The 14643-nt window shown below is 40.8% G+C and overlaps 1 protein-coding gene across 5 annotated transcripts in view; it reads left to right on the forward strand.

Annotated features, from left to right (window-relative positions):
• foxp1b (forkhead box P1b) overlaps positions 1-14637 on the forward strand; it is a 361422-nt gene extending 346785 nt beyond the window's left edge. For 3 of the 5 annotated variants that reach the window (XM_017304814.1, XM_008410581.2, XM_017304816.1), the window contains 7 exons: positions 2384-2588; positions 5188-5264; positions 5785-5886; positions 7604-7725; positions 8592-8661; positions 8868-9034; positions 14090-14234. In XM_017304814.1, the coding sequence (XP_017160303.1) occupies positions 2384-2588; positions 5188-5264; positions 5785-5886; positions 7604-7725; positions 8592-8661; positions 8868-9034; positions 14090-14234 (888 nt within the window). Of the gene's footprint in view, positions 1-2383; positions 2589-5187; positions 5265-5784; positions 5887-7603; positions 7726-8099; positions 8239-8591; positions 8662-8867; positions 9035-14089 lie in introns of those variants that run through there. The other 2 variants (XM_017304815.1, XM_017304817.1) reach the window with 2 other exon arrangements.
• The last annotated feature ends 6 nt before the right edge of the window (positions 14638-14643 follow it).

Genomic DNA, 14643 nt, shown 5'->3' on the forward strand with positions numbered 1-14643 from the left:
ATATATAAAACCTTGGCCCCCTCTCACCAGCCCATAGATATTGTAATGATGCCAACACACCACAGATGTAGTCTTTATTAGAATAAGAGCGAGCTGCTATTCCTGAGGCTGCAGCTCAACTGAATAGCTTCACTGCTAACACACACTGAACTCTCTCCTCTTCCGGTCCTGGTCCTGCCGCTCCACTGATCCCCCCCACATGACAGGTCTATCACATGTGAGAATGGGAGTCAGCAGAGTCAGACAGGGGAAGCCCATAACACTCTACACATAACAGTGATCACCATGCAACTTATAACAAATACACATAACCATGTGGACCCCGGCAGAACTAAAACACAGCATCGTTACAATATATTTCTAGATGTGCCACTGGTGTAAAGAATTTGTTTAATTGATTTAATTGAGCATCCGTTAAACCCCCATTAATCCAGAAGGGACGTATAGAGGTCTGTTTCCATCTGAAGGATCCTGGTCAACATAAGCATCAAAGAAACAAAGAGGGGACAGTCTAGCCCCAGATCTATTTCTGTCCTTTCGTTGGTGTATGTCGCCTAAATTGCTAAAATTGGAGCTCATAATCTTGCTCATTTATTTTTTTAAATTTTTGCATATTCAATCCTTTTTAATTAATTCAATTGATGAAAAACAAAAGCCTAGCAACACAACTGCTTTACATAGTGTGACATAATCATGCTTCAAATGAGGCCTTCAAAGGATGTAATTCCTGAATTTGGGCGGTGACTATTACGAGTTCAAGACATGCAACACAGTAATTTATGCTTGAAACCCTGTTGGTACCTAGGGTAGGGTTTAGACTCTTACTTTGAAGTTAGAAAGGAAGTAGTTTCTGCCTTGCTACTTTGGATCAACACAATTTGACCCCATTGCTCGTTCAGCTGCCCACCAGCAGTGAAGAAGTGCCCACCAGTTTGAAATTGTTCATCTGGGGTTCTCCACAGAATAAATAAAAAACAAATGACATACAGATGAGATATGAAACCTTAACCGTTATCTGATAGTGACTCTAAAGTTGGTATCTGCTTTGGAGCAGATGCTTCATTGATTCACTGTTTCTCAAGTTTATTAAGATAAGTCAGAAATGGATTAAATTATTGTTCACTGGTTGTAGAATTTTAACAAATTTTCAAGGCCGAGTAAACAAAATAATCAGAAATCTTCATTTTCCCCAAAATATTGCTAATCCTTGTCTTATCTCATGCTTGTTAAAGCTATATCGTCTCTTCTTGTGACACCTTTACCCACTAGTGTCAGGCATCAAAAATGATCTTTTCACCCTGATTATATGTAAAAATCCAACTTCTGATCCCTTACAATCAACATGTCAGATTCTTGAAACCATCTTTCTTTTCATTTCACGTTCAGCATTTTCTCTTTTTTCCTGTCTCTGTCTTAAATCATGTTTAATTTGGAAACTGGCCTCCTTAAGCAAATTAGCAATTAGAACAATTTTGCAAGAATATGTATATGTGTCATTAGTTTTCCTGCCAATTAATAGCTGGAGCACGGGGTCAGGCAAGAATTTTCCACTTGACTGCTCCTGTACAGAGGCTTAGCTCTCAGAGCTGCTGCTGCGGCTATCAGAAGGAGAAGGGAAAAAAGAAAAACATGCTGTACCTTTGGAGCACTTGCCATAATTAGTTTACCTTGTAGCCATTATTTCTTAAATCCCTCTTTCGCCTTGGCTGACCTGACCCATCCCTGCTCGGCACTGTAACCAAAGACTCTCTTCAAAGTGCTGCCTCTGAAGACACTGTAGGTTCTTCTTAACAATGGCCATCATGGACCTAATGATGGAGGTCGCTAAGGCCCTGTAGTTAATCATCACATCACCTCTGTAAGCACCTCCTAATTAGAGTCCTCACAATACAATTTCAGCTTGTAATTAGCCCAGATTGGCTTCTTCCTCTGGTGTTCTTATTAAGCAGTAGGCGAGAATCAGGATGAGTTGTCCAGACTAGGCAATATGGACTTAAAGGAGCAGTATTATATAAAATTGACTTTTATTGAGTTTTATGTCATGCTATGTTATTCTCTCATCAAAAAACACCTACAGTGTTACCTTGATTGTTTCATGCATACTTGCAAAATCCTTTAATCTCCAAGGCAACCATTTAGTTGTGCAAAATGTCTGGGTGGACTTAGCATCACCTTCTAGGATTTCAAACAGTTTTGGGAGATTTCAAATATTTGGGAATGAGGTGAAGACGGTGGTGAGAGAAAGAAATTTATCACAATAAATGATAAACGATACAATAAATGCCCACACCTAACTCAAATTCAATCGAACAATGCTGCTGAAAGGTGAAAAACGTTTTAATCTCAAAGGTCTCTCTGCTCTGTCTGGTTTTTGTTTCCTCAGCTCAACCTCGTGTCCAACGTCACATTGTCCAAGTCAGCACCCGAGACCTCTCCGCCCCTGAGCCTCCCGCAGACCCCCACCACACCCACAGCGCCCCTCACGCCCCTCTCCCAGACCCACTCCGTCATCACAGCCAACAGCCTCCACAGCGTGGGGCCGATGCGACGACGCTACTCAGAAAAGTACAACATGCCCATCTCCCCAGGTATGGTGGATTTTTGCAAAAGCTTATTAGTAAAAAGTATCGTTTGCTTTCTCTTTTTTACATTTGTGAAGTTACAACTTCAAACTTGATTGTTTTTGTTGGGTTTTATGTGAGAAACCAAGAAAAGTTAGCATCAGATTTTGAGGCATAAGGAAAAGGTTCAAAGTGTATATAGGGTTAGGTTTAGGGTAGGGTATATAGAGTATTTTCAACAGGTGAAAATCTGAAAAGTGAAAATCTCTTATATTAAGCTTCCTTTACCTTGATATCCCTCAACATTTAGTGAAACTAACTACCATTGCAAGTCACCTAATTAATAAATCTACCTGTGTTAAATTGAGCTAAATAATGGGACAATTAAAGTATATTTATCTAATTCAACCATATTCTGAACGTTCCCATTTATATGTGGTGGGAAGCTAATCAATGGGGAAAATGGATGGAAATAAATACAGAGTAATACTGAAGAAAAGTGTTACAACCTGCTGAATACTGCGGACTGAGATGCAGGTAAAGCTCTGACTGAACATGCAGCCAGAGGATCAAAGCACATTCACCTGTTAGAAAAGGCCTAGCCAAAGCAAGTGATATGGACTTATTTATATTTGATATTTTAGGGTACTATTGTGTTATGATGAAGATTAAGTAAATATGTGGCAAATATTGTTCTTGAAAAACATGCCCATTTGAAATGGGCTACTTCAGAACTAGGCCTTTTGTGATAAACGATAAATCAATTAATCGCACAATAAATGAAACCTATCAACCTCATTTTAATTATCGTCTTTATCGTCTCTTCCTGCCTTTTTTTCATTCTGTTGATGACACAGAATGAAAAAAAGCTCAGCTCCGGTGCTCTCCACTGACCCTCCCGTCCTCATTTCCTTAGTCTAATGTCAAGCGCACACGACACGAGTTGTCGGCCCATAATTTCAAAACCTGACAGACCACACATTAGCCGACAGAAATCCTAGGTATAACGGTTCGATCGTGCTGTGTGGTGTTCAGCCACACAGCCATTTTTTTGGACTTGTAGCCCAAAATAATGGCTACAAGTTCAGTTAACTAATTTTAAAACCAGGCAATAATCAATGCTTTACTAGAATCTACCTGTGATGCATGTGGCTAGAGTCAGCGTAAAGTCCTGACTGAATGAAAATCATTGTAATCTATTTATGTCACGTTAACGAAGAACAGCTGAAAACTTACCGGATTTATCAACTGCAGTAGCAATTTGGCTCCAACTCCTCTTGTCATTTCTATATTCTTTGCACGAAATGCTGAATAAACATTAATGTTGTTTCCACATATCATCTCCAATGTCCGCTGGATTTTGGTCAGCTGTTTGGGATTCCCCTCCCAAACAGCTGACCATAATTCCCCCTCAGAAAGCAGGAGGAGAATCCGCACTTTCTGATTGGCTACCTGTCATATTCGTCGGGGAAAACCCCTGATTTACATCGGAGCGGCCATGATGATTTAAATCACACTGCAGGATGATCGATTACGAAATCACCAGCGACAATCTTAGATCAGCCAACGTTCTAAGATTATCGTAAGGGGAAAATAGGGGCAAAAAAAATGGTGCAGTATGAACTACTGCATTAGGTAGTGGGATGTGATCATCTTCTCTATTTAAATCTAGTGATTACTGAAGGGCAATATAGTATACAGAATTCATAATCTGCACTCTTTTGGTTGAATGCAGTATTTATTTCCACTTTGGCTTTATGTTGTTTAGTTTTTATTCAATTACTTTTTTTGTTAATGGAGACTGAGAATCCATTTTATTTTTGTTTTTGGTTGTTTTATTTAGTTTATCAGTTCCAGTGTTAGGTGTTCTTTTGAAAATAAAGTGCATCTATCTATGGCAGGAAATCACATGGATTATTAGTCATTTCCATTAAATCAGTGTCAACAGGTCTTGAAACAATATTATCGTTTATTGCAATAATTTTTTTAGACAAATAATCACTCAGCAAAATTTGTTATTGTGACAGGCCTATTCAGAATGCCATTTGCTTAAAAAAGTGTTATCTATGTCAGTAATCATATTTCTATTTTAATTGATGCTCTTTTGGGACAGCAGAAAAACTAGCAAAAATAACATCTCTGATCATACTGTCAGTTTTTATTATTATTTACCATCAGAAATTAGTTAATTAATAATAATTTCATTGCCAATTTCATGTATGTTTCTTTGTGCAATGACAATAAAATAAGTCTAAGTCTAATTAAAATTTATTATGACAACAATCTGTCAAAATCCTTATAAGATTTTTTTATGATAAATGATAATAGTCACTCTAATGTCAAAGTCCAAAACTAAAAACTTGACATGCAGCTGTGATTGCAGCAATAGATAATTGTACAAAGCATTAAAATTCACTTCTCATATAAAGATTTTAAAAGCCATATCTTGGTTTCCTTCCGCCTTTTTCATGTGACTGAAAACATGACATTAACGCTAAATAAAATCAATTTAAATTTGTAATTGTAGCGCACCAAAACGGCAAAAGTTCAGAGGTAATAATATACATAAAATGACCCTGTTCTCTTGTGTATTTCACAATGTTTTGATCTTGTTGCCTGTGTACAGATATCAGTCAGAACAAGGAGTTTTACATGAATGCAGATGTTAGGCCACCATTCACCTATGCCTCATTAATAAGACAGGTAAGTAGCCCACTTGTTTCTTTCCTAAATGACTGAAATTGTTTACACCCTACATTATCTCAGTTTAATCCACCCTTTTTTCTCATATTTGAGCACAGTTTAGCCAGAACAGAGATATCTGATGACTTACTTTCATTAGGACGTTTTAGCCAGGGCAATTGCCACCAAATACATTTTATACAACCTGTTTTAAGATGCCAGTCAATTATCGCTGAACCACAGTAATCTGGGATCTCAGGAATTAATCTGAGCCATTCATAATTGCTGTCCTGTAATCTGCCTAAGAAATGTTTTTTGCTCGCCCCTTCATTTGCACCCACAAAAGGAAAATGTGGGGTTTTAAATTAAAAGTTCTTCACACTCCTGATCTGTGTTGTCTGTTTTTCCTCCAAAGGACAACTCGCCCTTACACTGCTCGACTTTTCTCAAAGTTCTTAATGTTTTTTAGGGTTGTGGTTTTTTTGGGTGAAGCAGGCATAAAGCTTCAAATCTGTGTCTCTTTTGCTTGCTCCTCATCCAGGCAATCCTTGAATCTCCGGAAAAGCAGCTAACACTAAACGAAATCTACAACTGGTTCACACGAATGTTTGCGTATTTTAGGCGCAACGCAGCAACATGGAAGGTAAAGCATTTATCAACGTTTCTGTCTTTAGTCTTTTTTTGAATGTGAACCAATGAAGGCTAAAGAAAAAGAGTTTACTCAGATTCTAACATTGCACCACCTATTCCGTCCAGGGGATCCACCCTTTGTACAAATACACAATCAAATAGAAAAACAACCTGCATGCAGGGAAAAAAGGGGAAGAAAAAGAAACAGTCGTCTGGTAATGTGTTCCTGGATGTGCTGTCGGTGGGTGGCACTGGCCAAACATTGCGCTTCACTGCCAACAAGCCTTGGCTGAGCCCCTTGCACTCGTCTTTAGAAGGTGGTGCTCCTCGTTGGCCCCATACACTCACCGTACCGAGTAGAAAAGCACTGATGAAACACTGAAATACCCCCACAACCACCTGAGCCAAGACTGATCAGTCACAAGCAGCTTGTACCACACCTCAAACATAAATACAGTCTGACACACACAGACCACCCCGCTCCACCCGTGTCCTCCGTCAGCTCACACAGTTGCTGACAGCTCTTCCATAGGGGCGTGCTGGTGCTGTAAACACTGGATTCTTCCCCCACTCTGCTGCTTCTGGAATAACAAAAGGATGATTTATGAACATCTCCTTTCATTATTTATTTTGCTGAACCTTTAAGTTGTGATTGCTCTTCCTGGCACTACAGCAAGGAAACCAAAATGACCCCAACATGTTCTGGTCAGTAAGAATATTTTGTGTAACATGTTTGAGGTTTTAGATCTAATCTAGGATTATGCCTTTTCCTGCCTATTCCCTGTTGTGCTGTGGAATAAGCAACAGATTTTGGAGGCTTTGACCTGCCAGTTTCTCTATAAGGTGACAAGATATAAGAACATCATCCAAAGCATATTTAACAGCCATCCAGCTGGCCATGAACTGTTTTATTTAAAAAATGAGGGTGACATCACACTGTACAAGAGAAAGAGAGCAGTTCCCCATATAAACCTGTTTTTTTCTATTATTTCAAAACAAATTTTAAACTTGCTGAGCATCTGATGATATATCTTATGATCTAAGCCAGCAGTCTCCTTGTGTTTTCCAGACAATTTCAATAAGTGACGTCTCTGTTCTGAAACCTGATTCAAATCACAAAATTGCATCCTTAGGGCTCTCCTGTACTTCAGTTGCTGCACAGTTACGTGGTTGTGGGACATTTGTTATTTGCCCACACCTTTCATACAACAGCACAGACCAGCTGGGTCAGACCTGTTTTTAGCCATTTCACAATCTTTGTAGGCATTTTGTGAAGAATTTTACAAATGTTTTCCTCACAATGTCTGCAAATCTTTCCTCCGGATACAAAAACCAGATGATGGAATTGGACTAGTTGAAGTGAAATATCAACATTGTTGTCAGAGCATATGGCTGCATAAAATACAGTAACAAACTCATTACCAATCACACAATACAACGCATAGAGCTCTACGCAAATTAGTTCAACCTGGGCCTGTGAGGTCTTCCTATAAACAAGATGCTGCAATTTTCATCAATTACAGCTGATCTCAATACACAAGATGAGGCCGTCTGGGAGAGCCTTTAGTCTCCTGCCAAGTTCTGCTAGACTTTGGGGTCCAGGACCCAAAGTGGGTCAAGTTTTTGTTTTGTATCTTTATTTTTCTGATATATGTTTGATCAGTTTTCTGTTGAAATGTTTCAATGTATCCCTGTTGTTCTTTTTTTTGCTTTCTTTACATCAACCGCAGAATGCAGTCCGGCATAATCTTAGTCTGCACAAGTGTTTTGTGCGAGTAGAAAACGTTAAAGGGGCTGTGTGGACAGTCGACGAAATAGAGTTCCAAAAGAGACGGCCTCAAAAGATCAGCGGGTACGTTTGGCCTCTTTGAACCTGACTAGTGTCTTGTTTTGTCAGCTGACTGACAGAATTGGGGGGGAGGGGCTGCTGCCGGCTGCTGCTGCTTAATGTTATTGTCTGTGTGCCATAATGTGCAAAGTCCCTGCTTACTTTGGCGTGCCCACCCTCCCACCTCATCCTTGCCACTTATGCCTCATGACTCAAAATGGCTCATTTTCATTGTGATCCTCACCCTTTTCCCTTCCTCCTTGTGTCTGTTTGTCTGTTTGTCTTTCATCTCTGCCTCCCTGCATCTGCATCTGGCTGCATCGCTCGCCCTTTCCCCCCTGCTCCCACCACCGCCTTCACCCACTTTCCTTCAACTCCATACTGGCTTGCTTTCCCAGGGTGCCATTCGCACCAACCTTTCCCTGCATAAGTGCTTTGTGCAAGTAGAGGATGAGTTTGGGTCCTTTTGGACCGTTGACGACAAGGAGTTTAAAAGCGGCCGACACGTTCAGCGAGGCCGCCCTCGGAAATGCGCCCCGATGAGAAGTTTGAGGAGCTGCTTGTACAGTAAGCACCCCCCACCCCGGTGCCTTCCCACCCTGCATGCTTTCCTCCCTCTTTCTCAATATTGCTATCATGCTTTTTGTGTTGAACTCATCAGCCATCATGCTTTCACAAGCCCTCATCTTCCTTCCCATGAAAAGCTAAATGTTGAAAACCAGTAGTGTGGCATGTAAAGTGATTGAACATCTCAGGAATATAGCCTTGATATCCACATCAGTAAATGTGTTTAGTTTAAAGTGCATTGATTTCTCTTTATGAAACAAGATCCTGTATGCTAGGTGAGACATGAGTCTGCGGGTCATAACTTAATTTTTCTTTGTTCACAGAAGTCCAGCCCTAGTGAAGAACATTCAGACCAGCCTGGGCTTTGGTCCAACTCTCTCTGCTGCCTTCCAGGTAAAAATAATAAGTGACTTCATCTCATGCTGCTTTAAAACATTAAAAGATGGAGAGAAAGAAGTCTTCCTCTGCCTTGTCCACACACGCTTTGTGTTTTAGGTTTCCAAGAGTGACGAGCAGCTGCGGAATCGTTGACAACCATCTTCCATTTCACATTTTACGCTTTTTTTCTTTTGTTGTGTGTTTTTCTTTTTTATTTCCAGGCTTCAATGGCAGAAAACAACATACCTCTATACACTACTGCTTCCATTGGAAGTCCCACACTCAACTCCCTGGCCAACGCCATCCGCGAGGAGATGAATGGAGCGATGGACCATGACAACAGCAACGGGAGTGACAGCAGCCCGGGACGCTCGCCTCTGCCAGCTATGTGAGTGACACACACACATTTTTTTTTTTTTTTTACTAGCAGAGCAAATCCAGGTGTGACGAAAGTAAAAATGAAATTTCCCTGCATTGAAAAAGTCTTTAATGTTTTTCACATTTAGTTACAACTGATTTTTTTATTTAAACTTTTTTATTTATTTAAGCTGAAAAGTTTAGCATTTTCCTTCAGCCCCCTTTACACTGGTATCCAAAAGTAAAGTCCAGTGCAATACATCATCCAGACTAGGTTTAGATATGGCTTCAAAATTCAATCTCTGCATTTCTTTCATCCTAATTATGCATTTTGAAAAATACTTTCAAAAATGGCTTTCATTTTAATTATCCCTTCTATGAGTTATATAATTTAATATTAGGATCAGCCCATGAAGATTTTTGTTAAATTACTAGAATATAATCATCCAGTAGAGCTTCTCAATCCTGCACTACTTGTTCTCCGTATGTCACATAAAATCATAAGAAAATACAATTACATTTGTATATGTAACCTGGCAAATGTGAAGTAGTTTGCATGCATGTGAATATTTTTGGAAGGCACTTTAGGTGTCATCAGAAAACACTTTTATTGTCCATGCAGAGTTCTCTAAATACGCCTGATCTGTGGCATTAGATCAGACACTGTCAGAGTGCCAATACATTTAAGGGAGGGGATTCGTATTAGTGGTGTGTGTCGGGTTACGGCCAGCACTGTGGCAGGCCTCCCAGCAGAAAAAGGAAACTCCACCTTTTCAAAGCTAGAACAGCCAGGAAGAGGAGACAGGACGCCCCCCACACCCTCTGCTGTTCTAACAGCAAGTGATGAACTTTGCTTCATGCATCCTGCTGACTGTCAGAGACTGAACCGCATCATCAGTCCAGTTTGTTCAAAAATGTACAAAATCTGAGAAAGCAGAGGGACAAAGCGGCCTGGCCTCCGACGCAGCACAGAGGAACCTGAGCTGTGCAGCGTCCAGAAACACCTCTGAAAAAAAAAAACACAAAACACAGCTTCCAAGATTGTCTTGTAGGAAAAGCTGCGGTGGGCCTGGAAACCACAGCTCCCCCATTCGCTTGTTGCATAGGAGTTACTGCTAAGTTGCTTGAAGCCTAAAATAACAACCCACACGCTGCATCGTTTCCAGATGTGGGAGTGGAGGGGCGGACCACCGATGAGCAGCGCGGCTAGACTGAGGATGAAATGTAAGAGCTCAGGGGGGAAAATTCTGCCTGAAAACAAAAAAAAAAAAAGATAGAGAAAGGTGCAGTAATAAGCTCATGGCCAAATGGGGGAACGTGCCATCCTTAATCACTGTTCCACAGCTCTGAGCGTAGCTGTGGAACAGGAAAGGCAGACAGGATGGGTGTGCTGGCCTGAAGGCAGCCTGCTCTGCTTCTGCCCCTCTGCTGCTATGCTGTGTTACAGCCTTTAGAAGCTCACAACCTTTATCTATGAAGAAATTCACTTTCTGTTATGGATTGGGGTTGGGAAAAGAATGAAAAGAAATGAAAGTGCTTGCAAAGGAAAGTAATGTGGAAGGAAAATGATTTGTGCTTTTTCTAGATAACATCTGGTGCTGCTCTGCATCAGCAGGATCCAGAAACAACATGCAGTTTATACACTTCAACAATTTGGAACAAACTTCTAGAAAACTGTAAAAATGACGAAAACAATGAGTTCCTTCAAATCAAGGCTAAAACCTTTTAGATGTTACTATAATATGTTTTTACAGTGTAACACCTTGTTGCTGAAATGTTCTATACTATTCAAAACTATTTTATTGATCCCTTAGAAGACTTAAATAATACAAAATAAACTTGACTTGACTTGACAAAGGTCATTTGGGCCAGTGAAACCAAAATGGGAGTTTTTGACCAACGTTTGAAATGATCTGTGGGTGGAAATGAGTTGAGACCTTAACCCTCCAGCTGAGGCTTGAGGCTCATCAGAGATGATACAGAGATGAAACCTGGACAGCTGCGACTGATTTCAAAGAATTCAGTGTTTTGTTAGTTTTGTAGGAGTTTGTTCCAGATTTGTTTCCATGGAAACTGAATGCTACTTCTCCATGTTTGGTTCCGGTTCCGGGGAAGACCGAGTATTAGGCACCACTTTGTCTTAGTTTCCAGCATGAAAATTTGCAATTGAGTGACAAAGTATTGAAAAGGTTAATTTGCACAAATAATTTCATAAGACACAATATGCTGTAAACAAGATCCAATAAACAGGGAAAATATTTTTCTTCATGTCTTTGACTCACTTCACTTTGAACAAGTCCAGTTAATCTGCACCATGTGTTTTAGTTGTGACGCTTTCAAAGTGTTTCAAAGTGTCCACACTTCTAAACAACCGAGAAAAAACCAAACAACTATCCAGAGAAAGCTAATTATGAGTAAAGTGTAGACTCAGCACGCAGTTCAATAGAATAATAATAACAATTTCATGTCTGCCCTGCAGCTAATAGTCAGACCTGAGGCTACGGCACATGTGGAGTTACTTTGATGTGAAAATGATAGAAAAGCTGACTTTACTTTTTGCCCTCCTTTTCATAACTTAACACCTAAATATTTCAGCTCATTTGCATATGAGTTCCTCTATCACAATAGTCGCAAATCAACACCTGGTGTGAAAACAAAAAATGTTGTAAAATGAGAATCAAATCTGGGCTTTTGTGAAGAGCGAGGTGCCAGTTGTCCCTTGTTGTTGTAGTAAATGAGCCCAGCACCTCATCCTGACACCACTCAGCCTCCTCTGTTAGCTGCTTGGCACCGCAGGCCGCAAGCCAGTCCCCTGCAGCTGCTCATAATATATATATATATATTTTTTTTCTTTCTCTCTCTCTGCCAGGCCTCCTCTTTCACCTGCTCTTTATTCCTGCTCTGTTTCTGTAATGAAACATTTGGCAGATCTCATCTCTTCAGTGTCTCTTTTTCCTAGGCGACGACAACGATAAGGTAGAGGGAGGCAGTTGGTGCTTTTTGCCTTGTTTACAAGTGACAGCGATATTATTCTCATAAAGGCTCAGTTTCTTATCACCATGTTGTGCGGCGTACTCGTGCGCCTTTTCTTTTCCCCTCATCCTGCCTTTATTGACACTCTGTTGAAAATAAGCATTAATTCCAGAGTTTAAATCATGTACGCTAGTGTCTGGTTGCTGTGTTTTTGCTTGAAGTTGATTAATGATAGAAGCCTGGCTCAGGGTTGTCCTCCTGAGACCTGCCTTGCAGGTTGTGCATGTTAACGAACAGGAAGGAGGAGGTGGAAGGGGAGGGCCAACACAAAGTGTGCCGCTGATCCTCCACCACCAGGAGGCTGACAGCGGCAGAGTCCATTCACCACCCACTCTGCTCGCCTCGCCTCGCGTTGTTAATCTTCCTCATTTATCAGTTCGTAAGTGAATACTCTGTTGTCGCTTGCCATGGAAGTGGAAAACAAAAAGCCTGCAGCTTTGTTTGCTGGGGATTGGAATACCTCAAAAGAAAGCTTGAAATTCTCATCAGTTCCAGCAAACCCAGTGTCCTCCCACCTCTTTTCCACAAAAGCCACACATTTGTTTTTGTTCCCCTGCCGCTTCGTCTATATAGAGAATCAACACAGGTATCACTTAGGCCCAGTGTCAGCATTATAAATACTCCTGCTTTCAAAAGTCTACACTTGTCCGGACATAAATTTCAATTTTTTTCATGGTGTTTTCACCATGTACTCTGGGCTTTTAATTTAAAATTATTATCCTTTAAGCAATACTGGAATTGACTTTTAATTTCCAGAGTTTAGAACAGGATCATTTTCTAAGTGTATTTTTGGGAGATCTTACCTGATCTACCTCCCCAAAGATCTGAAAATCTGCTGCTTTCTGCCCCAACCACCAGCTCACAGCTGCAAACACATGTTGGACCAACATGTGTGTGAAGTTACTCCTCTAGTTACTTTTGTCACTACATTTAGTGACTTACACCAAAAAATAAGTATGGGCAAAAACCGTAGAGAGCAGTTCAGGCTCAGTTGGTGCTTTATGCCTTGTTTACAAGTGACAGCGATATTATTCTCATAAAGGCTCAGTTTCTTATCACCATGGTGACAATCGGCCAGGAAACTGCAGGCGGTGCACCACTGGCCTTTTCACAGGTGTTTTGGTTTCCTTGTCTTTGCTGTTTGTTTGTCCTTTTGCATTGAAATGAAATGTTATTGTGCTTTTGCACAATGACAATGAAGGCATTCTGATTATTATCCTCTTGGCTAAAATACATTTTGAAATCATATATTTACATAGTCTATAAAAAGACAAAACACTTTTCCTGTTTTATGGGAAAATAAATAATTACCTGAATTATTTCTATTTTCTAAATGCCAAAAATACTCACAAATTGTTGCCTGGGCTTTTTTATGTTGATTTGCCTGAGTGGCCTTTCAGCCCAACATGTACGGTTCTCAGTCCACCTAATATTGAGAATCTCTAGCAAAGATGCTGCAGTCAGCATCTTCACAAGTATTTTGCTTTTCTGTGACACGAAGAACCCATGAAAGGTCAAATAAGGTTTGATACTAGACAACATGCAGATTCTTTAGTTTGTGGCTACATAAAAATACAAAAGTGGCCATTATATTCTTTGTTTGCATTGGATTTATGCGGTTCTATATGCTAATTTCTGGTCCGGCGTATTCCACATAGCATTTCTCCCAATGAGGTGTCAGACTAATGCAGCGACAAATGTGATGCGCTGGTATTTCTAGTGATTGTCACAAGCAGTGATGTTTTTCTGGAATTGACTGGAATTGGTAAGTAGCTCCATCCTAACCGGACATTGGTACCGGTACCGGCCCAGGAACGGAGCAGCACGGGTCAGTTTCAATCATCTGTGGAAACGAGGCATTAGTGCTTGGTTGTAAGTCTAGTTCAATCTGAATTTAAAGTTTTCTATTGTTCTCAAATGAAATCAAATGGCCCTCATAAAATCAGTCAAAATACTGATGGGTAAAATGTGTCATGGTAAATGAAAGATGAAAGTGACTGGTTAGTATCTGACTGTGTGTCAGACACTAACTCTCCTCCCACGTCTCCTGTAGGCATCACATCAGCGTTAAGGAGGAACCACTGGACCCTGAAGACCACGACGGACCCCTCTCCCTGGTCACAACCGCCAATCACAGTCCGGACTTCGACCACCACAGAGATTACGATGAAGATGTGGGCCATGACGACATGCTGTAAGGCCAGGGACCTTCTGGAAGACTGGAACGCTGGACTTCAGTCTCTCAAAGCAGACTGACGTTTTAGTGCCATTACAGAGCAAGAAAGTAAAAAAGTGGGAAAAGTGGAGGGGTGGGGGGCCTTTTGAGTTCAGATTGCTTTCTACCTTTTGATTTCAGTAACCTCTTAAAAAGTGAAGACAAACGTTGTTGGATGGATCGGCTTGGTACCGGGGAGGGGCGGGGACGAAATGTTTGAGGTCAAACCCTCGCTGTGCAGCCATGACGGACTGCGGTCAGTGGACTGAGAGGGACTCTGTACTCCCCTCCTCCCACCACCGCACTCTGACACACACGTGACCAGAGAGCGAGATAAAGACAAGACATTTATTTACACGGTGTGTGTGTGTGTGTGTGTGTGTGTGTGTGTG

The sequence above is a fragment of the Poecilia reticulata genome, linkage group LG5 (assembly GCF_000633615.1).
Source record: "Poecilia reticulata strain Guanapo linkage group LG5, Guppy_female_1.0+MT, whole genome shotgun sequence".
NCBI classification, from domain to species: domain Eukaryota; kingdom Metazoa; phylum Chordata; class Actinopteri; order Cyprinodontiformes; family Poeciliidae; genus Poecilia; species Poecilia reticulata.